At 38.3% G+C, this 26,211-nt stretch overlaps 1 protein-coding gene across 2 annotated transcripts in view; it reads right to left on the bottom strand.

The window, feature by feature from the left end:
- Window positions 1–1,004: 1,004 nt before the first annotated feature.
- The window catches only part of FOXK2 (forkhead box K2), a 30,085-nt gene continuing 4,878 nt past the window's right edge, over window positions 1,005–26,211 (bottom strand). Inside the window, exons 2-9 of one of the 2 annotated variants that reach the window (XM_083597725.1) lie at window positions 15,519–15,713; window positions 9,589–9,736; window positions 7,861–8,007; window positions 6,466–6,659; window positions 4,744–4,919; window positions 3,736–4,032; window positions 3,348–3,542; window positions 1,005–2,482 (exon numbers count right to left, since the gene is read on the bottom strand). In XM_083597725.1, the coding sequence (XP_083453851.1) occupies window positions 2,286–2,482; window positions 3,348–3,542; window positions 3,736–4,032; window positions 4,744–4,919; window positions 6,466–6,659; window positions 7,861–8,007; window positions 9,589–9,736; window positions 15,519–15,713 (1,549 nt within the window). In that variant the 3' untranslated portion in view covers window positions 1,005–2,285. Of the gene's footprint in view, window positions 2,483–3,332; window positions 3,543–3,735; window positions 4,033–4,743; window positions 4,920–6,465; window positions 6,660–7,860; window positions 8,008–9,588; window positions 9,737–15,518; window positions 15,714–26,211 lie in introns of both variants that reach the window. The other variant, XM_083597724.1, reaches the window with a different exon arrangement.

Here is a 26,211-nt window from a genome sequence, read left to right as displayed (position 1 = left end):
CAATGCCTATCCTACTCATGCCCTCCTGTTTCACTTGTCTGAGCCCTGGCAATTGGCATTTTGACACTTTAAAGTTATATCTAAGCTTTCCCCAGTGCTCAAATAGCATAGCATTACTTAACCAAGTTTATGGAATGGAAATGCAAGCATGTCTAGAGTATCCTGCCCATGGAAGAAGGGGTAGGTCAACAGCAGGTGAGTTTAAAGATTCTTATATTGAAGGCTATCATTCTATGCGCCCTTACCTGGAACCATGGCATTTTGACAGATGTGCACAGGACAGCGAAGTAAATCTTGCTCCAAGATTCTGTGTCCTACACTGACTATATTGGGTGCATAAGAAAACTTCCAAGTGTGAATAAATTTTGACTGACTTAAGAATTTCACCAGATTTTTTTATTCAAAAACTTGCAGCAGTTTGCCTAATACTCATGAAATAGTAGGTTTATAACCAAATGTTTTGCCAATAATTCAGTTTAATTATTTCTAAATTAAGTGACCACAGCACAAAAAGTAGAATGCTGCAGTTACATAAATTCTTTTGCTTTACCCAGCTTATAGTGGCTGTTATAAATCCAGCTAGTGTACAGCATTTTTTTCATAATCTTTTAATATGTATTATCCAGATTGACACTGTGACAGCTCTACTGTGTGGGTTAACATGATACTTGGTACAGATTTCTCATATTTGGTCTTCAGATAAACAGTTTTCAAAAACTGACTAAATATAAGCCATTCCAAGCCATTTCAGTCCATCATGAAAATACAGATTCTTCTCAAAATGAAAAAATATATATAAATAATGGTATTGCCAAAAAAGGGCAAATCAAAGGTTCAAGCCAGTCTTTACCTTTAACTCACCTTAATATGAAGGGACAAGACAGCATGTGAATGAAAGACAAAAAACAGTCTTAGCTTTTAGTTCAGTTCTGAAATGTAAGGTGGATTCTACAATCACAACTCTGAGAAGTATCCTTTAAAATGTTCAACTGCAGAACACACACTTTAAAAAAAACCACATTTATTATAGTATGGTAGCCACTGTTAGAAAACCTCAACAGCTACTCTTAATGCAGACCCCAGAAGGTCTGTGCAGGACATCAAAAGTTAAAGATAAACTCATCAGATTAATTTCTACTGGTGGGCGCTTATGCTGAAAAATATTGGATATACCTCTGACAAGTTTTTTTCCCCTCTTTTTAAAAGGACTTGTGATAAAGAATTTTCTCTTTTCTAAATGAAGAACAGTCTGCCATTTTAAACATACACAATATTAAGCGAGACTCTTGTTTTACTTTAGACTGGAAAAATAAGCCAGGGACAATCAAAGTCAACACAAAGTAACAAACAGCAAAAGGTAGCAAGAAAGAGAAACAGATAAGTGCAGCTCTGGTCAAATTCATCATAGCAGTTCTTTAACGTCAGTTAACGGCTCATTTACACTGTATTTCTAATCAGTAACATGCAAGCCCAAAGAAGCATTTGATCACTACACAAGGTAATAAAATCTGATTAAATTTTATCAGGCAACTGCTAAAATATGAAAATTTGCAGATGTAACAAAGTAGCTTTATCTGAACTTTAACAGGACAAAATTAAATCATTCCATTGGTTAAAAAACCCTACATTCAGTTTTACCAAACAAAATTTCACATGAAAAGTACTGTGTGATTCCAAAGTTTCTGGAGTAGAAATGGAGTGATTTGAAATGTCAAAGACCCCATTATTTTGAAAATAAAATGAAAGTACACATCAAAAATTTCTAATTCCACATGTGAACAACAAAATACTGCATATCTACCAACAACTGCATTGGGTAGGTCATTATGAAAGGCTAGCTGCCAAGATGTAGGAAATGGCTCCTTGCCTCTGTTCCCTTTGAGGAATATACAATCGTTTGAAATCCAGTCACATGAAGTACTTATCATGCTGTGATATACTGAGATACTCAATCCTTAAAGTAATCAATCCAATAGAGCTTTTTAAAGTTGCAGACTTCCAACTTTTGTATCTCTCCTTATCTATAAAGAGTCACTTCAGAACGGCAAGGAGGAGTGGGGGGAAAGGGGTCACAGCCTCTGGAACAAGATGTTGGACAGTTTGGTTTCGATTTTTAAATTAAGGAGTTCTAAGGCCACCTGTGTTTTTTTCTCAGTGCTGAAAGTTGAAGTCACAGGGCCCCTTTCCCCACCATGTGAGAACGTGTTCAATATTTTTAGGTGTTTCAATGTCTCCTTTTGGCACCACGGAGCATCATTCTAAAAAGAAATATTCCTCTTAAGTTCCTAGTTCTGGCTGCCTTGTTCACTCACTGCCACAGGTGGAGTTTCAACATTCACAGCTATGACTATGCTCTCTCCATCCTCCGTTTTGATACGTTTCAACTCTTGCTGATCAGACTGGTCTCCGTTCTGACGTTTTGTTGGAAGAGAAGCTGATGCAGATGCATGGGTTGCTAACATGTGTAGGGGACTTGCAGCAGCTGTAAAATAAAAGAACGGAGATACATTAAATGCAGGCAAGACAAGAGGAAGCCCAATTCCACAAATGGCTTTAGTATTACATGAAAGCTTGATGCGGCACACATTTGAGAACGACCCTAGGATGTTCTTGCATGGGTGAATGAAAATATCTGCAGTGGCTGACCTTATGGCTAAAGAAGAAGAAAAACACTATTGTGGTAAAGGGAACTTACTGCCAGAAAGTGTGAATAGGATAGCAGTCTATATTCTACCGGGAGCAGGTGGTCCCAAAGGATTGTGAAACGACCAAGAAAAAAGCATGAGTAAATAACTATAATACATTGTAAAGAACTGCATTTTCAAGGTTTAGGGCAGCATGTGGTGGGAGGGAAATAAATAAAACAACACCAAGATAATTGGGTATCTAAAGCTTAATTACACCATGAATCAAACCAATGCTGGGGTCAAAAGAGTTACTTTAGGCATGCCCAAAGCCTTGAGCATAACTGGTGGTGGCTCCGGACTCTCCCACAGAAGAATTCCCTAACTTTCAACAGAAACATCCTTTTGATTTTAAAAGCAGACTGCTATCTGGGATGGGGAGCTATTCCTCCAGAAATGCAAATGCACAGCACAGTTACACAGTTCTTTGTATCATAGATCAGTTCCTAACTCAACCTGAAAGGGAAAGGATGTAGACTAAAAAACAAACAAAAAACCCCTTAATTTTCCAAGGTAGTAGTTACCTCAAAATAAGCTAAAGAATTAAGCACAAATCTGTAACAATTTTGAGAATCAAGAATCCACAGATTCTGGACATCACTGTGACAAAAAATTTGTGACACTAAAGACATCACTCCAAATACTTACCAGTGTTGGCCTGACCTTGAATTGCTGTGGTGATGGGTACTATATGTGTTCCATTCTGAGTTACAGTTTTTATTGGTAGCTGGTGTTGACCTAGAGGTGTCTGTTGCACTAGAGTAACCGTCTGTAAAGGTGCCGTCTGAGAAGTCTGAATGATCCGACTAGCAGCTCCTATGGTTGTATGGCTAACGGCAGGTATAGGCTCCACTTTAACTGGGGGTGGGAATAAAAATAAAAATCTGTTAGAATAAAAGTTTGAAAGCACTGAATGATTCATGGTTAAAGCATCAAAATTAGCACTTCTCAAGAGAAATCAGTATTATGTAGTTGTTTTCTCTACTTGCGACAAATACAAAACATATTTGGACTGTATTACTTCGAAGGGGAACCGGAACCAAATTCTCACCTTTCGTTTCATTGTGGTCTCCATTCTCTTGAGGTTCTCCCTTAGGTTGGGCCACCATTGCTGCCTGTGTGACCACGGCTTGTCCAGCTACAGTGAAAGTATTTGCTGGTGCTAATCCAGTCACATTTGTGACAGACACAGCTGGGATCTGATGAACAACATGAACTGTCTGTACTACAGGCTGCTGGGATGTTGATGTTGTCACAGGAGTTGCAACAGTGTATGTGACAGGTTTCATAGTTTGTGGTAGCTGCCTCTGTACAGTAATTAAAACGGGCTGGCTAGATAAGGGTGATCCTATCAAAAAAAGGCAAAGGGGGGAAATTAGTTAAATCATCCACTTTCCAAAAGTCTATGAACATATTGCTTACTTGAATTTTTAAAAAAGCCTACTCCTTCCTTCCAACAGTTTCTTCAGCTATCCTAAGAGTAAATCCAGTTAGTTCAGTATTACTGACACTGTTTTCAGCAGTAAAAAAGCAAAAATAAATAAATGTTGTTGTGCCACAAGGAGAGAGTTGCAACTACTGGCAACACCAATAGTTAACATAACTACATTTCAAAATAAAAACAAAAAAAGGAAGTGTTGTAGATCCATAGTTCAGTGGCTGAGCACATTTTGCAGGAGGTCACCAATGTAATCTCTGTGCTCCTATGAAACAATTTGGTTTGTTTTCCCCTTTGGAGACCTCCTAACACAGCATTGGGGAAATCCAGAAGTTGTTGGACTCCCAACTTCCATCAACCCCACCCAGCACCATCAATTGTCATAATTTCAGCATGACAATCCCATTTCAACCCCAACTCATAAATCTTAAAAGTATTTGGAAAAGGGGCTTCTATTAGCCCTTCACAAAGCATAGAGTACTTATATTTTTAATTTTCATTCATAATTTCTTTCTGCAAACAAACCTGGCTTTTGAAGTGAAGCCTACATTATACTTTCCATTAGTTTGGTATAGTTTTAATATGCATATTAAATACATGAACACTGTATGAATATTTCACCTGGGGCACTCTGTGCAAATCGTGCTTCTTGTATTACTGCTAATTTTGGCTGGATAGTACTCGGCTCAGGTTCCATTGGGACAGGTGACCCTTCCCTTGACAGGCTCTCTGGGGTCTGCACACCACTCGAGTGAGCAGATAACACTCCAGAGTGATTAGGGGAAGCTGGGGCACTTCTGCAAATGAAGAACAAAAGCAGCCACTTTCAGATTGAGAATTGACAGCTACGATGAGTAGTCAGCCTCAAAAACCATTTAATACATATACTTTCCACAAGGAGGAGCTCTTTGACTGAGAAGTACTACAAATTCCTGACTTCGCAGACTTTTGCAGAGGCAATTCAAAAGCAGACTATAGCACCACAGAACAAGGAGTAGGATGTGGGGGGCATTGAAACAAATGTCAATAAAAACGAATGAGTTATTCAGCATGCCTCAATTTAGAGGTTCAGTGTGCTGAAGCCCCTGTGTGGGCACCAAAGCAGACACTGGCAGGCACACAGGCACCCTAGACGATCAAAAGGTATGGAATTCCCTAACTCAAATACCTTGATCTTTGTTACTCTGTCATATACGTTCTCCTTGGATTTCCCTACTTCTCTAACACACAGGATCTGCTTTAAATATTTTTAGATACATCATTTTTGGGACAATACCTAAAGAATGAATGGAACTGTTAAAAATTTATATTTCTGTTATTTCCACCTTGGTTTAAGCAGCACCAGAGTATTCTCCCTATTAGGAAACTACTAACTGTTCATGTTCTATTCGGAAATGCATGCCTAGCCACTATGAATTTTAGTTAAATGATGGAACACATGAAGCTCTTAAGGAAAACTTTCAAAATCTGTGCTTAAGTTTCTGCCCCCTGCACCACCAATACAATCCCTGTAGAACAAGGGAAGATTTTCGGGGTGTGTGTGAAAGAAGTCCCATTGCACAAGCAGAATTCATTGGACAATTGGGGGAGCATGGCTGGGTGTCACCCATTTAAAATATTATATAATGTATTATACACACCCAGATTTAAGCAGAGTGGGTTAGGTCCAAAAAGTAAATGGATACTTCTCCAGAAGGCTCAAGCCAGGGGGCAAGTCAATGGTTTAAAAAAATGCAATCAAAAGCCATGTAGAGCTGCTTGCTAGCTAGCTAGCTACTACAGAAGAGTGAACAGATTGAAGGGAAAGAAGAGTGTGCCCTTGCTGGGCATTATCCCTGAGCAGCAACTGTGGAGCAAGAGGGCAGCTTGGCAGGTGTTATGTTAATAATGCAAACTGACAACATTCAATGTGTGAAAGTCGATTCTTGTGACACTACATTACCTGCACTGTGTGAATCTAGCCCTCCACAGCTATTGTTTTGTGGTAACTGAGAAATGCAATGCACTCGAAAGGGCTAAAACTGAGAAGGAACAACATTACTAGCCAGCCTAAACTTTGGAGGGGGAGGGATTTCAAGCCCCCAAAATGGCAACAGATCCTTCGTATGAAGCAAAACCCACCAAGTCTCCTCAAGAAGAAATTTTAATGGCTCCTTAGTGCAGTCAATCACAACCAACACCCGTTCTCTATTTAGGAAAAGTCCTTTATAATTGTTATACATCTAGCTCTAACAACATTGCGATTGCTTAGGACTGCGGTTACCCTATGCCCAGCAGAACAAGTCACACTTAAGGTGAAGCCTCTGAAAGTGTATTTTTAAACCCCCAACTTTGATTCCTTACCTAGAAGAGAGAGGTCCCAGTGGGGTTCTAAAGCAAGGTACTCCTCTCGGCCGCCTTTTCCTAAAAGCCTGCTCTATTAATTTGCTTTCAGAGGCAGGGTCTATCCTCCAGAAGGAGCCTTTGCCTGGTTCTTCCTGGGAACGTGGTACTTTGATGAAATAACGATTCAGAGAGAGATTGTGACGAATTGAATTCTATGGAATATAAAAAATATATAGAAATCATCCATCTCTTCAGTATCAAGCAGGAATATGGCCTAACGCAAAGGTTTCCGCTCCTTGTGAAACCAGTCTCCAGTCACCACATACTCATTTGACAGCCGTCACCCTTTCATCATAACCAACTTTTTCAGCAGTGGAACTATCACTACATAGCCCCACATATTTATTAGATTTTCAGGTCTTGCAGTTTCTCCCTCTTTAACACACGGTTTTGCCTTTTCCTGGTGCTTCAACTGTATTTTTACCTTCTGTCACCTGAAATACTTCAATACGCAGTTTTAAATTTTACATGCTGAAAAGTCATTTGACATTCTGGTGGCCTTCCATGACTTGATCTTTCAAGCTCTTCACATTACACTCCTAGGATGTACTGAACAATGCCTTCTAGTTTCTTAATAACCAAAACATGAATTTTCCTTTTAAAAAGCTTGGAAATATTCAGGCAACATATGCTGTTCAGGCATGAACAAATACATGAGGATGGCCAAGGATTTTGGTAATAAAAGAATTCTCCTCAAACTTCACTGTTTCTCTCCCATTCCATGTCCCCTTTTTTCCTCCTCCTTAAAAATTCCTGCCTCTTTTCCTCTCCCATCCCGTGTCTCTCCAATCTATACTGGAATATCCCAAGTTCTGCAACCTTACAATAGCTGCCAACAGACTACGTTATAAAAACAAAAGCACATGTTCAAGTTGGTTTTATTAGATGAAGAAGATAAGTAATCCAGTTTGGGGGTTTCTGGAAATAGCATTTGGAGAAGTTGGCACAGAATTTGTGACTCTTACTTAAACTGCTTTGAGGTTTTTTACAATCAAGCGATGAATAAATTTTATGAAATAAATGAATAAATAACATTCCACTACCAGACATTTAAGGATTTCTCACTTCTCAATTACACTTTTGAAAAACCCTCATCTCCCCCAAAATACATCCATTACTAACCTTTCTATGTGGAAAAGGGTCATGGGAAAAGGGTTAGTTTTACTGAAAGAACCAGTGTACCATTTTAGGTTACTGAAACAGCTAATCATTTTCAAAGCTCTAAAAACCTATTTCACAAAGTTAAACATATAACCAGGGCAGGAGGGGGGCTGTGAAGTCAGTGGCTGAAGTAGTAAGTAAACTAAGTCTTTTTCTGTTTATTTTACTTAAAACAATACTAGTTATGTTTACCTGCCAGCCCTTGTCTGCTGTCCTGTAGTAAGGATAGTTTTTAGTTATGTGCGTATAAATTCCATTTAGTGTAAGTTGCTTATCAGGTGCCATCGTAATTGCTTGTACTATTAGTTGTGCATAGGAATAAGGTGGCTTTGAGTCATCCTATAAAAGAAGATGAAAATGAATACAGTAAAGTTTTCTACAGCAGCTTATCCATTCAGTAACGTAAGAAATACATCAGTTGTGTATTACAATAATGCTTGAAAATATCAGACAATTCTGGAATAGATTTGCATTGGGAGATATTATGTGTTTGAGAGTTGGGACTGATGTTGATCACAAGTGGAACTTGAGTCAACAGTGTGATACAAAAAAGGCTAATGTGAATATATGCTGCATTAATAGTTTCCATAGTTTCCAAGTCGTGGAAAGTAATCATTCCATATTATTCTGCACTATTATTATTCAACCTCAAGTGGAACACCATATCCATATTAATCACAAAACTGGAAGATACCTTGGAAATCAACCCCCACTTAACGTAGAATAAAACTACATTATAGCATAGCTGGCAGCTGACCATCAAGACTCTGCTTAAAAACTTCCTGCAAATAAAAGCCCTCTTCAGACAGTTCTATTCCATGATCAGATAGTGCTCACCAGTAGAAAGTTTCTGCAATGTTTAGTTGCATTCTACTTCCCTGCAGTTTCCATTGATTGTTTGCAGTAGTGCCCTCTAGAGCAACAGAGAACAGGTTTGCTCCATCTTCTGCATGACAGTCCTTCAAATATTGAAAACTGCTATCTTCTCTTTTCTTGACTAAACAGATCCAGCTCTTTCAAGCATTCCTCATAGGATGGTTTCCAGACATCAAAATTCCATTAGCGTGCACACACTCAAGCTTGTCAATACAGCACCCACAACTTTAAACTACATTACTATGGTGTACTGATATGTTTTTAAAATATGAATGAATGAATGATCCAGTACAGAAGTGCTCAGAACAGTGACTTCCCATGATATATAGACATATTGGAATGAGTTCAGAGGAAGGCAACAAATACAGCTGCTGCTTTGGAAAACAAGTCCTATTATTATAAAGAAAGGTTGAAAGAACTTGGCATGTTTAGACTGGAAAAGAGAGGACTGAGGGGTAACAAGATAGCACTCATTCAAATACCTGAATGGTTGTCACACAGAAGAGGACAAAGACTTGCTCTCTATTGCTCCAAGTGGGCAGATCTAGGAGGGGTAGTGGGCTTTTCTTCACTGAAGGTCTCCAAGCAAAAGCTAGACAGCCATCTGTTGAGGATGTTCTAGCTCTGGATTTCTTGCATCAAGCAGAGAGTTGGACTACATTGCCTACAAGGACCCCTTTAACTCTGTGGTTGCATATTTGATGCCTTTTCGTTTTGAAACTAACTTTTATAGGCTTTAGCATTTTCAATATTCCAACACACAGAATGGATATAATTTAAAAGATATTTTAGAAAATCACTTGACAACAAAAAAGAAAATTGTGAAAGTATAATCTTCTAGCTTTATGATACTTTCTTAGCATTCCGTAGCATCTAAGCTAAATACAACACAGATATACAGGATACATGCTGTTTTCTATTTCAAACTACTAAACCACATATAGTTATTATTGCTACTTTTGCTTTTTCCAACCAATACATTTCCATTAGTGTAACACAGAACTCAAGAATCAATGGTACAATATTGATTCCAATCAAACTTACCTTTGGGCTATCTCCACCAGATGCTTCTTTGTCATTTTCTGACTGTGAATTGTCAGCCACTAGATGTAGGTCAGATGGTATTACACGGCCCATTTTGTACCCTGAAGAACCTGCACCACGAGGGCTAGATGGGCAGGAATTTGCAGCACTGTAGAATAGGAAGAGTATATCCATTACAGAGTATATCCACCCACTAATTAAAAATATCAAACACCCCTGGTTACAAAATAAATCATGCAATTAAGAACCTGCAATCATTTCCACATTAACCCTTATGAGTCTCTCAGCATTGTGAACTTTAGTAGTTATGGGGGAAGGGATCATTGGGATCTCTTTCATAAAGATAACATTAACCGCTATTTTATGAATGTGATGTTTTTGTGAAGGAATTGAACTTAGATGTAAACATTTTTAGAAAACTGTTCTTCAGAGTCTAGTGCTTTACTTGTGTCTACAACAGTATATATGAAAATGGATGGACAAGCCTTAAACAAGGATGTGGCATCTCAAAATGTAGAACTACAAAAGTAGGACAAGTACAGCTGCAGAAGAAACTGCTCAGTTGAAACTCATAGAGTACAAAATTCAATGTGGTGAGACAAAGAGCCTTGACAAAGCCTGGGTTAAAAGATCACACTGTCAAATCCAGTTTCTCTTATAGGACAGTGCCTGGAAAAAGATATGGAGGCTAAATTTGCCAATTCACTGATGCCTTGATGAAAATACTCCATGTAAACAGTGGTTACAGCACAAATCTGAATGCTCTTTTTGAGGAGAAAAGAGAGGGGTCATTCACCAATGAAGGCAGTAGTGAGCGACATATGGGAAGAAGCAGGCTTTACTTTCCTGTTACTATTAGATTAGGAAAATGTTAACATCTTGGCAGAAGTCTCACATGCTCTCAATATAGAGAAAACAATCCCTCTTAAGGTCAAGAAATGTTTGATTCTACCTAGTTTTTCAAAAAGTGTGGTGCTGCCCTCTAGCAAGTGTGAAGAGCAGCCAGCCTTCGTTTCAACTTGGAAGCTGCGAGGCCTTCAAGCAACATCTTCCAACAGCACATGGGAGGCTTGACAGGTTGAGGGAGGGAGGTAATTATTGTTTTAGCGGTAAAGTGGTCCAAATGCTGGTTTTTAATGCCACAGCTGCATCCTCCTGCAAGACTGTAAAGAGACAGAAGAGTCTCCAGGCTGTAATCTGGCAATCTTACTAGATGCCAGGATTGCTTGTTAAATATGGAAGTGGTTGCATATAGATGCCAACTGTCACATATTAGTTTGGAATAGATATCTGTATACGTAGGCAAATCTCTCACATGTGTCCAGTGACTACAGTCAGATCAAATGAGGAACTACATTCAGGATGGTAACCTTAGGAATGCAAAGAATTGTTTTAGGTGCATTTCTCAGATTAGATTTGAGGTAGCTGAGGACACACCCGTAATGGACATCAGTTACAAAAGAAATGCTACAATGATCTAAATCCTCTTCAGGATATAGTGGGCTATAGTGAGAAGGGCAGTAAACCAATTCAAAAGATTTCAAAAAAGAATGATAGAAGTGAACATATAATTTGTTTATTCTTCACAATGAACAATACCAAAAACTTTGTTAGATCGGATAATACAACAGAGACTAAAGATCAACCTGTGGAGAAAAGGGAACCAACTGACTCCAGAGCTACTGTGGTTTTGCTGCATGCCCACAATAGTATTGGCTTATGGGCCTATTTCAGCATTTCAAACTGAATATCTATCAACTTTACTTGTGGAAGTTTTTAGAATGAACTTATTTTTAAAAAGCATTCAAAATGTTGACTTCTAAAATGTACAACTGATAAACAAATCAGCTTAGAAAAGCACCTACATGACAAAAACATACCCACCCCTGAACAGCATCACTATCCAGACAACAGTCAACTATTGCCAACCCAGCTATTAGATGGAGAATAAGCCCACATAATGGCTCCATCTTCCATTTAATTTTCAGCAAACACTATGGTGAGATCCAAACACACTATCTACATGTGTGAGTGGAAAGAGCTTCCTTTCATGTGCAGGGGGACAGGCAGTATCTCCGTTGACAACAGTCCCTCGTGAGATTCTGCTCCAAAGGATCTTCAGCCTTTGGATGGGGTTTTCTGGGTGGAGGCTGACACTTAATGGAGTGAAAAGCTTAAAAGTTCCTGTGTGCAAAAGGAGCAGGGATTCACATATATTTTGACCCTTGCCTACAGGTTCTCAATAGGGCCTTCACCCAATTAAAAGGAAATTAACAGCATGCAATTTTAAATTAATTAAATTTGTCTATGACAACAAATAGTTTTGAAGAGAACAAAAAGCCATTTGATGATCCATGTGCATGTCATAGCAGATAATGTCTTAGAATATTAATTCTTTTTATGTTAAAGAAAATGAATGCTTTTTCTAAGATGGTGCCTGCCATGCGTAGGTGGTGTTTTTTTTTTAAAAATACTTATATATAATTATTATTTTTACATGTGCTGCCCATTTAATAAGGGCACATTTTAGTCAGCCAATTTAAACTTACCTTAGCCAATTTAGCTTAGTTTTTAATATAGATCTTATCTGGTAATATAGTTGGAGTCAATAATTTATGCAGCTCCAAACAGTACTGTGAAGATACTGTAAGGAGGAATCTTAAAAGCCTGATTTACCCTTGATCTTTCATAATTAATGCATTTTGAGTCTTTAAACACAGACGATTGGTATCACCATTGGGGGAAAAGTTCCATGAAAAATATTGGCATCTCTGGGTCTTCCTTTTACCTTGTTCATATAAATGTGCAGGGTAACGCACAGAAGTTCTAGTCAGTTCTCCCTTGAGAAAGATTATATGGTCACAATTGCTTCTCTTGAGATATGTTGTTTATGTTTTGTTCTGATAGGAAAGAATTTGCATGGACGAATGTTTGTTTTGATACCAAGAATCAACCAATGTGATTTTATATTTATGTGCCTCAGAAGCCGCTGGACATGCTTTATTTTGACAAAGCAACTGCAATAAAATGTGTAATGTATTATAATTTCCCAAAAATAACACATGCACAAAAAGGTAATTTAAAATAAAACTCCAGGGTGCCTGTAAGCAACCACACTGTGTGATTCTCATTTTAGCTACAGAACTTCACTGCCACTCCAGCTCCCCATGACCTCCAGGAGTAGCTTTTTGGGGGGCAGGGCAGTGATGAGAGATTGTGGTAAGAAGGGGAGTTGGGAACACACACAAAAGTCACAGCATGTGCACAGAATGCTGCTTGGACAATTCTATAGATTTCAGCATTTATAATGTAGTGCCTTTCCTAAATTGTTTTCAAAGCAGCCACGACTATTATTTTTAATGCTGTAAAGCTGAAAAGCCTTGTAATGTTTTCGAAGTTATTTTGAATACTATTTTTAATGCTATAAAGTTGAAAAGTCCTCCTTCTCCTCCCTACAATCTGCTCTGGAGGGTTGGGAAGAAACCCCGAAAACGTGTGTGGGGTGCACAGGAGCACATGGGGAAAGGAAAGGGAGGGGAAATTCTACTGCATGAACAGGGATGAGCCTTTAAGGTCAATGATTTCAATGGATACAGCCCACATACTCTAGGCAACACAAAGACAACTGTAATAGATCTACAGAAGCATTTTGATTCATTACTTGTTATGTAGACACTGCAGTCTGAGTTAAAATCAACCACACACATTTTTCACTGAACATACTACTACACACAAATCATGATTCCAAAGTCTCAGCTCAAGTCACAGTTTTGCCACCTTTGCTGGTGCAAAACCAACTTAAATATTCTTAAATGTACTCTGCACATACTAGCTGCTTAAAATATTTTGCAAATGACATCCAAATTTCCTTTGCACCCTTGGTAAAAATGATTTAGTTAAATTGCAATTAGAGATGCCTGCATACCCAACTTTTCTCCCCAAAAGAGATAAATTCTTTGCAAGTGTTCCAAGTGAACGCTCACAAAGGATCAAGACCATACAAGCAATCACTTTCAGCTCTTGCAAGGAACCAGAGTCCTCTGCCATCTCATCCCTTCTACTACTTTAGAGTCTCAAAACCTACTCAGGGCAGGGATGTGGTGGACATTTTCCTACATCCCAACCCAACCTCCAACTGGAGAAGGCACTGAGGGTCAGGGACACTGAGAAATCCCACAGAACAAAAACAAGAAGGACATGCAAGCTGGAACTAATACTTTTCTTAATCTAATACTTTTTATTTTAGTATTTTCTTTTGGAAAGTGTTACCATAAAACCAAGCATTGCATTGCATCCAACTAAGTCACTGCTTAAACAGAATGACACAGTGGAATTTCCCTTCCGTTCCTCCCCCATGTGCTTCCCCCTCAAATCTCCAGAGTAGATTTGGGGGTACAGGGAAGACGGAGTTCAGTTGTGTCGTTTGACTCATGCAGTTTGCTTAACTAAATTCATAGAGATTAAGATAGTGAACACAACAGAAACACCTGTTTGTGAGGTGTTGGCTGACCATTATATAAACAGAAACACCTTTGGCTCCCCCCCCCCCACCATATTTGCATTTGTGCTGTTAAGACTTTTCGTCTCAGCAATTTTTCACATCTTAGTCAACCATTCCCTACTAGAGAGAAAGCACTTATTGGAGGCAAAAAAATAGCTGCTATAAAAAATATCAGATGAATTTCCCCACATTTTAATTAACTGAATTATCAATACAACTCAACAAAATATGTATAAGCTTCAAACAAAATAAATAAAGATGGCTTATTAGAGAGATGGTCCATGTTATTAAGTGACTTTGAGCATGCCCACCACCCATATAAAACCAGCTATTAGGTTACTACATAGTCAACATTTATCATGGTTCTTAAACTCAGTCTAATGTTCCCAGGAATCCCAGCAGGTATGAATCATTGGTTCACAAAATGTTCCAAGTCTGACAATTTCTAAACACTCACATATTGAAAGCCAAACTAGACACAACAGCAGCAGACCTCTCCTTTTACATGCAGATTTCCCCCAATCATGTAGTTTAGGAGCAAAGGGGCCATGTGAGTGGGAACTGCAGAACCTTCTTTCCACATTCATATCCACCGTGGAATTTAAGTGATCATGGAAGGTATTCAGCACCACTCACCAGCATGCCTCTCTTCCTCCTAAAATTGAACCATCTGTCAGGACCCACACTCTTGTTAGCGTCTTCCTAATCCATCAAACTAGCAGCACCAAAAGTAAAGGTGCTGGAGACTGACCCAGGCCACGGTGGTTTAGATCTGGCACCCTTGAACCAGAAATACTTGGCTTGGATCCTCCAGAGCCTGAAACTCAAAAGCCTGAACCCTCCCAAAGAAGTAACTCTCTTCATGACAGGAACCCGAATCACCATGTTGGCCCACCCATCACTACAGGCAGTTAGCCTAGAGAAAAGTGTTATGAGTGGAGAAGGAAGAATGCTGGGCTTCAGGCTAAGAGTCCTGCTGCTTTAAGGTCTTCTACACCTTAAGGAAAGTGCTTTGGAAGCTGATCTGCAGACATAAAAGGATTTAGTTCAATCCTAGCTTTATGTGGTTAGTTTGCTCACTTGGAGCTTTCCATGGTGCTGTCTTGACCCATGGGCGTACTATCAAGGTAAGCAAAGGGCATCCTCTCTCACCTACTGTATATATAATTGGGGCAAACCCACAATGAAAAATATGTGTCTGAAACCATTACCTCTAGTTTGGCCTTGAGCGATCCATAGTACTGTAAATTCAAGTAAGACCAGCACGATTAGATGGCTGAAGAGAATGTGCAAGTCTACAGTTTATTCCCAGGTTGAGCTGAGCTCCAAGTTTTATTACACAAATGAAAACTTCAAGTGATGCATTACTTTGTATTAAATTCTGTGGTCGTATATTAATTGTGCATGCAGTATCACAATGTCTAAATACCTGATGGTTCCTGTGGGAGAAGGGAGAGGGCTGATCAGGTGAGCCATGTTGTCTGGAATGTTTATTGTTAGGGGAGAGATCTGGGGTTGCACAGGTTTCACTGGGGACTGCGGGGACTCCTGTTTTTCTCTTTTTTCATTGGATAAAGCTGTAAATGTTATCTTGATGTTTGTGCTGGGAAACCTGAATGTACATCTGCAAAATAAAAACAAAATGCACTTATTAATTGGAAGAGTATAAATTTTTATTTGCATAATTTCATCAGTATTACTTTACCCTAATAAAATGTTAATTGTTAAGTGTTATTTCAGGTTACAAAATGAGCAATTACTATTTGCAGTTTTTAAAAAGTCTTAACACAGAGAACTGAACACACATATAAAGACCAAAACTAGCATTCACAGAAATAGCATAGTATCATGAAAAGCTAGATTTGAATCAAAAGCCTTAGTCCTACACACTGACCTAAAATTGGTTAGGAAATGATCCATACTTCATAAAAGGGCATACATTAAAAACCTCAAGAACTCTTCTTTTTCTTTCTTTTTTTAGGTTACTGTCCTTTTCTCTAGTTACTGGAGAAAATAGCGTCTTGGGGTGTGTATGTTATATTCTGGGTGGAGGGGTAGTGTGTAAAACTGAAATCACATTTAGTCAGAACAACCCCCTAGAACCACTTCTACATGAAAAATCTTACCTGCCAGAGCCAGTGTGAGATCTCACAGGGTCACCTGAGATATTGCAAAAGCATCCATAGCCCACCCAAGAGTTTCCCAGAGTCCAAGGTTGAGAAATTAAAAGCTTTTTCCACGCAGGAAAATTCAGCAAGCAAACAGCTTTTAAACTCTCCGCCTCACATGCATTTAATTTGTGTGATATCAGCTGGCCAGCTGCCAAGCGCATAGAACTGTGATTGTGCAAGTTAAATGTGTGCAAGTTGTGATCCTACGGTATGGCAGGATTCCAACCAACTTGTTCAGCTGAGAAAACTCTGACAACCAGAGGCTGCTTCAAACAGTTGAATGTCATGGGGGTGGAGGAAGAAATAACTGTATAGAAATACTGTGTTCTTTATTCCTGATACATTTTGAAATCTGCTCTTTCAGGGACATAGACCTAGTTTGTTAAAGCTATAATTAATCGTTATCCATATTAGTCAATAATATAAATACATACACATTCACACAAAATAGCTTTCTTATCTGAATATTTCAAAGGATATCTCCAACATATATTACAGTATTACAGTTACAAAGGTACAGAAATCAGAAACCAAAACAATCCAGTGATTGGAACACCTATGAAGGTAACAAATAATGAAAAGCATACCCCATCCCCCAAAAAAATCTCCTTCTCATAGTACTAGAACTCTGGGTTACTCAGTGAATCAGGGTAGGTTCAAGATGGATGACAGTGCTTTTCACAGTGCTTAACTATGACAATAGTAATACTGTGTCAGATGGCTTTAAAAGGGAATTAAGACAAAATCATGGAAGTGAAGTCTATAAAAAGATATTAGCTATATTTTCCTAGTGGTGCAACAATAAAGCTGCTAGCACATTTGCAAAGCCAGCAGGGTTGTGAATGGTTTCAAATGGGATGGGGGACCATGTGTTGAGATTCCTGCATTGCAGGGGGTTGGGCTAGATGACCCTTGGGGTCACTTCCAACTCTACAATTCTATGATTCTATGACAAGCAAACGGACTCAGGTTCAGAGGCACTATACCAGATGTTGAGGACAGGCAGCAGGGAAGGGTAGCCCTAACTGAAGCCCTAACTGTGAGCTTCCTAGAAACATCTGGCCTCTGGAAGCAGAATGCTGGACTAGATGGAGAGTTGGAGTGATCCAACAGAGTTCTGATTTAGACTGAAAATAAGATGGACAACCAACTCCTCCATAAACTGGACCAAATTTCCTCCCTACACTATATGTATTTTTACAAGCATGACACCCCACAAGTTTAGCTTATACCAATTTTTCAATAAAAATAATTTCAGGCCAACAGCAACTAACACCAATTGAAGCCACTTCTGGAAAACATACTTCACTTGCAATTACAAATCCTACCATACTTTGTAACATTAAACCATATAAAATTTAAACCTCCAAGGCTACCAAAGAAAAGAGCTCTAAAGAAACCAAACACATCATCCTTGCACAGACTGAAAGGAACCCTGAAAGAAATCTGCCTGCAGGCAGTAGTTACTGTAGAAACCAAGCTCTTCATCGTTTTCCTCCAAGCAGAAGACACAAAAGAGCTGGAAAGCAGGGATCGATGGGAAGCAGCTTATAAAGCTGCTTGTCACATCAGCTGCAGGAAAACCAGACACTAATTCATTAAAACTACCCATGTAATGCCTCTGGAATTTGAGGCTCCATCGTCTGCGAGTACAAAAGAAACTCTGCCTATGGAAACGCTGCACTTTTAAGTATTTGGCATCTTTCAACACAAAAGCTAAACACAGGCTGGTTGTGTGGTCTCTAAATTTCATCTTCAACCTTAAGAACATGAATGAATATAATTTGTCTGGAAGAAGACTGCACGTCTACACTTGCTTCAGATTTATAAATGGCTGTTTCAGCATCTTAAACAACTTATGCCACTTTGAAGTAATAGAACAGTTGCTTCAAAATCAAGCCAACTTTTCCCCTTTCAGTTTATTATTATTTCCTGCTGTTAAATTAATTCATATTGTAAGCAGAAAAGGATTTTCTATTCTATAACCACTGTAAGTATCTATGTTTCCATGTGAGAAGGTCAACAAACAAAAAGCTGTGCCTTTCTATTAGACACTTACCCAACTTTTCATTCATATGCAAGCAGGTAGGTGTCTCTTTGGTGTAGTAACATTTAGGCCACATTACACCTATCAACAGCATACATTTCAAGCAGCCACTTGTAAGTTTTGACTAAATTTCTGGATAAACACTTTTTTTCTGTCAGAAAAGTTCTCATAATACCAAAAAGAAGACAACAAGCCAGATGTTTTTAGGAGTACAAAGGGTGCATATAACTTAGCATCTTCACCTGAACACAAAATTAAGGCTATATACTGAGATAATGTGGCTGTGTTTACTGTGATTTGGAGAGTACATTATTTATATCCCACCTTTTTTCCATGTATGACATACATACAATGCGTTCATTTTTCAAAAAGTCATCTAAGAGAAGACTTTTATCCTTTTGGAATCTGTATTTTTTCTTTAAAAAAATATTGATTAGCCACTATTTCTTGCCAAAGGCATCTCAAAGCAGCTTACAACCAACCAACCAACCAAAAACCCATATAGATACATTAAAATGATGAAGAAGAAAATACTATTATACACTACCCTAATTTTCAAGCAATGAGAGATTCCAGGCAGGGGTTCCATGCACTTACCTAAGGTTTGGTTTCCTGGAAATAAGAGACAGCAGAGACTGCGGTGTCTTTAGGGTATTTGGTTTATTTACTCATATATACAACCTGAACATAAGCTGGAGAGGCTTACAGCATTAATAACACCCCAAAATTTCTTGTTTCTCCCATAGTCACAGGCTTGGATTCTAGCAGAAATCAAGCATGTCTCTCTCCCAGCTGCTGCTGCTGCCAGGTTCTGCCTGTATTGGACGTAAATTGCTTTTATGTATCTGCTGGTGCTTTAAATTGTTTATATATATAAGGTTTTAATTGCTTTTATTATAAAAGTTTTATACATGTAACTGTCCTGGTGTGTTTTATACAAGCAATTGCTCCAAATGTTTTTATTGTATTGTAAATTGCTTTTGGGTGTGTCATGGGAAGTGTTCACAAATGAAATAAATAATAATTAGAAAATAATGAACACATTAGATTTCAAATGGTCTCCCATCCAGGCACCAACCAGATCCAGACCTGCTTAGTTTTGGATGCCTGCCTTGAGCGCCTTTCAATTAGTGATTGAAAGATCAGTCTTTTTCCAGTCAGTATCACTTTCATATGTATTCAATCACAAGTCCATTATTTTAAAAAAAAAAAACTGCACTAAAATGCATTGACAATATGCATTCTGTGTATATTTTTCTGAACCACAACTGCACTGCAAAATATAGCAAAGTATGCAATGTTCTGATTCATGTATCAGTGCAAGAATGGCAAAATAGGCTGGTTCACTCTGAAATGCAGACCAAACATAATTCTCCCCATCCAACTTCCAATGCATGTATAAAATGGGAACATAAGAAGCCAAGGACACAGGCTGGTAGGCTCATTTGTTCTAACTCTTGATGCTAATTCCATCTAGCCCAATGTTTTATTTAGACATGTTTACTGTAGTTTCTGAAGGGAACAATAAAATTAAAAACCTGGACTATACTTCAAAATACTGTGATTCTATAATGTGACTATATTGTGCAAATCTTATGCAAGCCATTTTGAGAGCCTTTTCTTACTACAAAACGAGATATATTAAATCAAACAAACACACTGTTCAATTCATGGAATCATACATTTTATGCACTCTTACTTCTGAAGGAGGAGGAATCTATGAATGATGCAAGCTGCTGCAGTAGCCAACATAACAACAAAGCAGTGTTGTTTTCAGCAATATACAGCACAGGTTACGGCCTAATTAATCTGTAACCTTTTAGTTCCACAGTCTCCTAGACAAGCCCAGTCAGCATATGGTCCAACAAGATCAGCATATCACTTAAACTTAACAACCCATGAAGCAGTGCACCTAAGCATTCTTCAGATTAACCATTAAGAGCATCTACTTTTCAACAGTTTTCTAAGCACATCATTTTGGACATATTCCTACAGATTTGCTACTTTGACACACTATACTTAAAACTTGCCCCACTGAAATCTGATTAATGCCTGACAATAAGAGCATACGAACCACTCATTTTCAATAGCCTCTCAAGTCCTATGCCAGTGTCTCCCAAATCTTGAGCTTATGCCACCCTCGTGAGCTTATTCTGTATTCTATCCCCACCCCAAATCCAGCATTATTAAGTCTGTTCCACAGCTGGGTGTGTGAAGATCCTTGCATACAGTCATGTACATGCAACTTGCTGGTGTTCACAAAAATCTGTGGACTGCGGAACTAACTGATTACTAGCATTAGAAAAGATAGCAAGCCATATCTGATACTTCCTAAAACAGGAGCAGGCAATGTGGTGCCCTCCAAAAGTTTTGGACTCCAACTCCCATCAACCACAGCTACATGGCACAAATGGTAAGAGATTATGACTACTGTAGTCTACAATATCTGGAAGGCACCACACTGGCTATCTCTGTCCTAAAACCATATATAGGAGAACAGCATTAGAACAAAGCAGGTCATCAAAGCAGTCAGAGGGGAAGCAGCCATCCTCACAAATCCAGGGAGAATCCTCTAAAAGCTCTTCTAGCATTAATAATACTAATAATACTACTACTAATAATAATAATAATTATAATAATAATTTGTACCCTTCCCATCTGACTGGGTTGCCCCAACCACTCTGGGCGCCTTCCATCTAATATAAAAACACAATAAAACATCAAACATAAAAATCCACCCAAGTATTGACACCTTTTCCAGGCCAAGCCCACATTGGGAGAATCACTGCTTTATTAGGCAGATAATATCAACCAAAGCACAAGAACCTGCTTCCTTCCCTGCCAGACCTCCACACCAGCAGGTGTGCTGCTAGTGTGGCAATGGCAAAATGCAGCTGACTGGAAGTGTGGCAGGCAAAGGATAAAGTCCTACCTTGCTGAAATGGCAGCTTTGTACCTCTAAGATGGTACAAAGACTTACATTCAGTACCTCAAACTGCTGTCTATACAAAGGATTGGTGTGCAAGAATCTAAGCACTTATGGTTAATGTTAACCAAGCATATAGTACAGTCAATGAGCCAAGCTTTAGGCTGCCCCAGAAAAGGGGGTTGTATGTATCTAACTTACTTATGTTAGAGAAGTACAAGGTACTTACTGGAGAGCTATCCAAGGTTTAACACAAGAATCCAAGTAGAGAATGTAAAATCACTTAGCAAAAAACAATCAAAATTTCAAGTAAACAGTGCTTACATTTATCTTAATGACAACTTGTTGAAACAAATGAGGAAATCAATTGTTATTTTTTAAAGAAAAAAATCAGTGACACCATCTATATTCTGTTAAGAAATACAGATGGACATCTTATGTAGGGTTCAGTTCCAAGAGATTATAGTTAAAATTAACCAAAATTTGTCTGGGTTCAGACAAAGCCTAATAAGCTAATAACAGCAAACAACCAGGGACAGCACCATAAAAATCCAAACACAGTAGGTAAATAAACAAAATTAAAATGATATTTAAACACTCAGGAAAACAAAAGGGCCTTTGCTCCAATTGAAGATAGGCACAACTCAAGCTTCCCTGGAAATGTGATTCATTAAGCAAGGCACAAAAGTAACCCATTCTCCAGTTGCCACCTACTGTATCAGTGACAGCAGAACTACCCCAAAAAGGACCTTAATGATGACCTTAAGGCATAAGCATGCTCATATTGAATAAAGGTAAGCATCAGTACTTTGACTCATGTCCAGTAAGGACAGGGAACCAGATATATGTCTCAGCATCAACAAGGTTTCAGCCCCAACACCTGGTTTTCAGTTAGCACTCTCATAGCAGTATTTTGCTCTAACAGCAGTTTCTGAATTCTCTTCAAAGTCAATGCTATGTATAATGCATTGTGATAGTCTAACCAGGAGGTTGCCAGGCATAGTTAACTGAGCTAGATTCGCTCTGTACAGGAAGAATTCAAACTTGTGTAAAGCACTCTGTGCCCCTGCCTCTCCAGTTACAAAGCTGGATGGAGGACCACCTCCAGAACACAAACCTGCTCTTTCAGAAGAAGGGCCAGTTCACCCAGAACAGTTTCTACATCACTAAACTAAATGAATCACTAAACTAAATGAATCACCTACCAACAGCACCTCCATCTTCTCTAGACTGAGGACCATATTAGTTGTGATAGTTTCAGCCAGCACAATGAATACCAGTAAAGCAATGAGGCTCCCCCCCGCTGCAAGACCCAAAAACCAGCTCTTGGGGGTCAGGAGAACAACAAATGAGGGGGGGGGGGAATTGTTCCACTTGGCAAACAACATTGAATTCCTCCGAGATTGTTTATTGACTCTCATTCAGTCTATAATCAAACCCAGATGCTGATCTGGTACTTACATTGCCTTCCTTGAATCAGCTGAAAATGAAAGTAGTGCTGGGTTTCACTCACTTATTGATGGCACTTAATATATAAAACAGCATGTGGGACAAGATGGAACCCTGCAGGACCCTATAGCATAAATGCCCTTGAACGAAGCACCACTTTCTAGAACTAGCTGTTCAGATAGGAATAGAAACACCATAACATTGTATCCCAAATTTCCAAACTGACAGTCTGAAAAAAAGAAAATGATTTCTTTTGAAAAACATAAACATAACAGTTTTTCTGGAGGAAAGAAATGTGTGGCTTCATTGAACTCAGTGGGACTTTATTTCTGAATCAAGATGCTTAGGATCATGCTACATAGTTTCTTGGATTATTGAAACAAGCTTAAACAGACTTGCATTCCACAAAGCAAACTGCTCTTTGAATTTGCAAAATTCAGTAGGTGATCATCAGAATGCTGTTGCTTTCACACAACTGAAAATATAGATTTCAAGACATACAGAAACAAACACTTTAGGGAAAAGTCCTCAAAGTATGGTCTGAAGACATGTGAGGCTAGTACCTAGCTGAAGCTAAGGTCAGTGCCTGTATGGAAGTTTGGTGATATATAAATGCAAATAGGGAAATAAAAATTGTGTCTACATTTTTGTTATAGTATTCACAGAGTTGATAGCAAGTGGCAATACCTACCTTTACCTTTATAGCATGCTATCTATAAATAGAAACCCAGGACTGCATAAGGAATGTTGAGATAAGATGCAGCTTCTCCTTTCAAAATCACCCCAAAACCAGAATCACTATTTTCTTCTTTGGAGGGAAACTACAATGACTACAAAAATAGCTTAATAATTATTATCTCTTCATTCACTATGCAGTCTGTGTGTCATCTACTGATTATTATGTGAATGTCAATGTCTATCCCTCCCATGCAATGCTGCAAGTCACTCCAAGACAGAGAGGCAAGCCCAGCAAAACTAAAGTCAACAGGTATATCCCCACCAATCTAAAGAGTAACTGGAGAGAAAAATTAATTTGATGGAAAGAGAAAAGAAGTATGCTGCCACTATATTATCAATCATGCTTGTTTACAAGCTCTGTTTACAACACAAACACATCCATGAAAGTTTCTGCAAAAATAAGTGGGAATATAGTTGCCAATGCTATTTATTGTATTTAACAGAAAATTTCTGCTCATGCTATGTGACATAGTGCAATGGGCAGAGCTATAGTGAAGGCTGCCATCATGTAACCTCTGCTATAATTTTCAGGATCCAGCTACAAGCATCATCAAAAATCAAAGTTCCTCCTTTTAGTAACACTTCCTGCTGCTGCTTTTGTTGCCCCAATTTTGTTTTATGACACGGATCCAGCATTAGTAGCCTCAGTCATTACCCACAATAGATTAAGTAAGGTGCAAAACATCTTAGCAAAACCTGAACCACTTTACAATCCATGCTGCCTTCATCATGACTTAGTTAACACTCTTATAGTGCAACCCTGTAACACTGGTTTCTTATTTATAATATTTTTTGAGCGGGTAGGACTCTGTTAGGCTACTGGGATACATTGGGTCCCTTCCATTACAATATTTACTATGTAATATTTCAACTAGGTATCTTTTCTTTTCAGTTTTATTTTCTTTCCTGTTAGAACTCAGGGCTTCACCAATGAATCTCTTTTGTTTCTCCTCCAGGGCTCTCTGATAGCACAATAAGGAATTTAAATTAATATTGTGGGGTCCCAATTTACCATATTTCTTTTAAAATTGGAGGCTCATAATATTTGTTTATAGCTAGAAGCTGAAAATGAGTCTTCTGGATCCCAATAACAGATTGATATATTGTATAAGAAAGAAAGTAAATAGAGGTTTAAACTATGCTGTGAATGAAAAACTAAATAAACCAAAAGGAAGGAAGACAGGGAGGCACCAGAACAGGAAACCAAAAGAAGAAAAGACCTCAAGGTGCACAATGATGCCCAATGCATTTTAAGTCAGAAGAGCTTTACCTCAGAACAACTAAAGCAGTTTCTTCTGAGGAACTGTTTAAAACTGTTTAAAAGAAACTTGTTCAGTTACCATTAGGAAAATACTCTTGAACTGAAATCCACTGGACTCAGATTGATTATAGCACACCCTTGAAGTCACATCTATTCTTCATATGCTTAGAATGTAAGTGGCATATGAAAGGGCACAGAAGTCAGTTATTGCAGTTTGTAGAATACATGTAATGGCAATGTATTAACCAGCAAGCATTAATTGTGCCAGATGTCAAATAGTAAAAGCATTGTTTTTTTACTATTTTGTAACTACATTTTAGTTGATGCACAGCAGAAGTTATTCCATGGGATTCATAGTCTGTTACAAGTTTTTGATCTTGTTTATAGCAGTTGAACACCAATGCTGTTCTACACCTGTCTTGGGAACAAAACTGATGCCTAGTGTTTTAAACAGAGTATTCACTAATGAGTTTAGATCAGATCTCTTGCCTTCTGTAAGTGTCTAATGTTCAAGAGCAAGAGGCTATCACCAGCTGTTTCTGTTTTCAGCATGATAAAGGTTTCTGTTCTCCTGTATTAGAAACTTATTGATGTACTACTCTTTGGGAATCCTACATTGTATTTGTTAAGAGTCAAGCTACACATTTATACTGGATATTTGCAATTGATTCTTCTTTTTTAACTGAAATGTACTTGTAAGTTCAGTTTGTATAGAGTAGAATGTGTGTTCTTTCGAAGGGGGTGTTTAAATCTTCCCTTCGTAATTTTCTCCTAATACCCCCTCCTAAATCTATTACTGCTGTTTATCCAACAGGAGTTGGGGGCAAATTAGAAGCTCCCTGAAGCATCATTTCATTTTTAAAAACATTTAATAAATCAGACATGGATTTCCCATTTAACAGGTAGTTTGACCCCAAGACAAGTAGTAAATTGAACCTTTCTTCAATTTCTTAAGCAATCCCCCCTAGAGGTTCTATGACTTACTGTATCACAAGATTAGAATTCTCTGTTCATACTACCTATGTTGAACTAAAACAAATCTTATCTCAGAAGGAACCAAATTTTAAAAATCTGCCACAGTATAATAAGATTTATTAGTGATTCACTAGCAATTGTGCCTATTCCTTTTCTCAATGAATAGAATTTGGAAGCTAATAATTCATAAACCCACTCAGTTCAGTTCGTTTACATACAATATTGAACAGACATGCTAGTAAGGGCTAAATCAGAAGTCGCCTACAGCAAAGAACTGGATTAAATGAAGCAGGGTAGAGACTCTTCATCTGAAAGAGGTACATCTTAAGCTAAGCAATTCTAAATATTATTGTCCTTGAAAGACTCCTTATTGTGAAAATATTATTGCTGTTTAAATGTATATGTTTGCATGTATTTAAAGTGATAACTACTCCTAAAGATAAGACACAACACATCACTGAGACTTCAAATAAATACCATCAAAACCAAGAAGCAATCATTGACATCATTCTTTTATTCCAGAAATGTGTGTTTATTCTGAAGACATGTACTGTA

This window comes from Podarcis filfolensis (assembly GCF_964270895.1).
Source record: "Podarcis filfolensis genome assembly, chromosome: 2".
NCBI lineage: Eukaryota > Metazoa > Chordata > Lepidosauria > Squamata > Lacertidae > Podarcis > Podarcis filfolensis.
The sequence above is the reverse complement of the archived record's forward strand: the minus strand, read 5'-3'. Positions and strand labels throughout refer to the sequence as shown.